We start from the raw sequence: 3,004 nt of genomic DNA, 5'->3' as shown, positions 1-3,004 counted from the left end.
CCCCCCCCCCCCCCGAACTGTGTGATCCACGAATCTGCGATGCGTTTTGGTCCACCAGACCACTGATACCCTGAAAATAATGAGCTTCTGTTGCAAAGTTTCAAATCAGGTAAGTATCTTTGGATCGAATCAGAACTGCCACTTGCTAACAAATCAACCGATCGAGTCATCATAAAATTTTAGGGTTTGACCACCCTAATTGCGTGCGATGGATAGAACTAGAAGTTGGGTTTTGTCACTTCTTCTTCTATTGATTTTGTTCATCTCCAACGTAACGTCTTTTGGGAACCCTCGTGAGTTAGTTGATGAAGAAACACAAAAGGATACTTCAAATTCAACCACTAAACAAGTAAAAAAAATTCGATTCCTTTCTCTGTTTTTGTTCTCATTATAAAAGGTTTTGGAACAATGTGATTTTGACTTTACTCTTATGTTACTTCTTCAGGAGTCTCCTCCGTTGCCTAATGTTAAACCCAATGTTACCTCATCTGAGCTTCCTTTACCGGCTAGCAACTCGACGGATCCTAATCCGAAAGAGCCTGTTTTAGCGAGTCCTCCTCCGCAATTGCAACCTGTAAATGAGAAGAATGATACAAAAGTGTTGAATACAACAGAGCCTTTAAGCCCACCTCCGCCTCCAGCGAACGTAACTGATAATAGCCAGGATAGTGGAAAACTACCGGCTGTAATGGCGCCGCCTCCAAAAAGTTTGGAGAGTGTGAAAAATGATACGGAGCCACTTAAGGTGAGTCCACCTTTGCCGAAAGATCCTGAAAAGGCGAATGACGTTAATAAGGGGAGCTCAGAGTCTGGCAGTGTAGAGACCTGTGCAGGAAATTCTAACATGTGTACAACTGAGAATTCGTTGGTGGCTTGCACTTTGAGCATTGATAAAGGTATTCTTTGCTCCATCTTGTAGTGACAGTTTGTCTTTTACTTTGGTACTCTTGGTTTCAACTTTTATGGTATCTCTGCCTTGGTGCTTTCCTGTTTGTTGAACAATGCAACGGTATAAGTCGTGTTTTCTTATTGAGTCAAAGCTATATAGCAGGTTTGTTTTCAGCATAGAGTTTATGAAATTAGGGATCAAATTAGCATATGTTTTACATTATTTGGAAATCCTCGTTGCAGAATCAACGACAAAACCTAGCATATGTTTGACATTACTACGTTGTGTCAGTTTGTAAATGATTGTGATTTCAACAACATGAAACCTTTTTACACAGTCTGTTGTCTACACTAGTTTTTGCTTGGGTTGATTGAATTTTCATTTTAAAGTTGTGTTTAATAATTGCAGGTTCTGCGAACTGGTTGGTTCTAGTTCAAAATGAAGGTGAAAAATCTCTAAAAGCGAAATTTGTTCTTCCGGTTAACTCTATACAAGAGCTGAAACTGCCTAAACACCAGAGTCAAAGGGTATGTCTTTCGATGTTCTTCCGAGTTGAATCCATTGATAAAAAGCGTTACCTTTGACATATTTATCTCTGGAAGTCTGAAACTTTTTTTTTGTGATTTTTGATGATACAATGCAAAATATCAGTCTAGTTATTATGTGGTACAAAAGTGAATCGATCTTTTTTCACTTGCACAGGTAAACATATCCATTAGTGGAGACACAAACAAGATCATACTAGATGCAGGGAAAGGAGAGTGCGTGCTTCATATGTACCCACCAGAAACAAACACGTTACCGTTCCGATTTCCATCATATGACAAGCTAGTGACGCCCATCAACGGTGCCTATTTCTTAATAGTCTCTGTTGTTATTCTGGGGGGAGTTTGGGGATTGTGTCTGTGCCGGAAGAATCGCCGAGCAGGCAGTGGAGTGCCTTACCGGGAGCTAGAATTGAGCGGAGAGCCAGGTTTGGGAAACGAGTCAGGGGTCCATGATGTGGAGACAGCAGACTGGGACGAGGGTTGGGATGATGATTGGGATGAGAATAATGCTGTGAAATCCCCCGGTGGTGCAGCAAAGAGTGTCAGCATCTCTGCTAACGGCTTAACAGCAAGGGCTCCAAACCGAGATGGATGGGATCATGACTGGGACGACTAGAGAGAGTTATTGTGTGTTATAATCATTAGTGGATACTACTACTATTACTACAGAAAAGTCAAAATCAACTTGGATACAGTTAACTGCAAAGAAGAAGACAAGACAGAAAACTACAAAAGGTTAATGTATACTCAAAATGCACCTTAGAGCATCTCCACTCCAGTACCCCTCCTAAATTGCTCAGAAATTAATTAATTATATAATTAATACTAAACTAATTAAAGCAATCTACTTAGAACTTAATCAAAATTATCCCTCCACCACTAGACAACCTCAGAGTCCACTTCTATCTCTAACCGAGCAATGCGCCGCGCCCAGGAAAAGTAAAGCCCCTAATATACCCCCCACAATTCAGCCAAGATCGCCGAGCAACAACCAATGTTAATGGAAAAACCGAAAAGCCATTTCCCCTCACTGTCCTGAAGCACTCCACCCGCTGTAGCAAGCCCCAGGTCTCCATGGGAGGCACAATCAGTATTAAACTTTAGCCACCCATCCTGTGGGGGTTTCCACGCAATTTGTCTCACTACCCGTGTTACATGTCCATGCCCACCTCGCATAGCAGAATGTGCTGAACATACTTCCTTCGCCTTATCTTTAATGAACTGCACCCTGTCCCGACATTTGCCAGTCTCACCAAAAACATTAATGCACCGCCACTTCCATGCCCACCAAACAGACATACCAAATAGAGTAGCCCAAGGAGTTCCTCCCGCATTTATCAAACTGCCCAAGTTTGCAAAAATCCACTCAAGTAAGGTCTGTTGAAAGAATAAACCTCGCCTACTAGGTGGAACTAAACGGTTCTAAACACCCGACATAGCTTGACAGTCACGCAGGACATGAAGGATAGTTTCCTCGCCTCCCTTGCACATCTGACAGATTCCTGAATCACTTAGATGGCGCCTGCGTCTTTCTGCATTGGTCATAACCACTCCACTAACGACCAAC

General features: G+C 42.3%; 1 protein-coding gene across 1 annotated transcript; it reads left to right on the top strand.

The window, feature by feature from the left end:
* LOC104791403 lies at window positions 197–2,204 on the top strand (the record flags this gene model as incomplete). Its single annotated transcript, XM_010517283.2, is given in 4 exon segments — window positions 197–349; window positions 446–896; window positions 1,298–1,416; window positions 1,592–2,204. Coding segments are annotated over 4 exon segments (1,173 nt in total). The 3' UTR covers window positions 2,054–2,204.

Source organism: Camelina sativa, chromosome 6 (assembly GCF_000633955.1).
Source record: "Camelina sativa cultivar DH55 chromosome 6, Cs, whole genome shotgun sequence".
NCBI lineage: Eukaryota > Viridiplantae > Streptophyta > Magnoliopsida > Brassicales > Brassicaceae > Camelina > Camelina sativa.
Note: the sequence above shows the minus strand (reverse complement) of the source record. Positions and strands in the feature narration are given on the sequence as shown.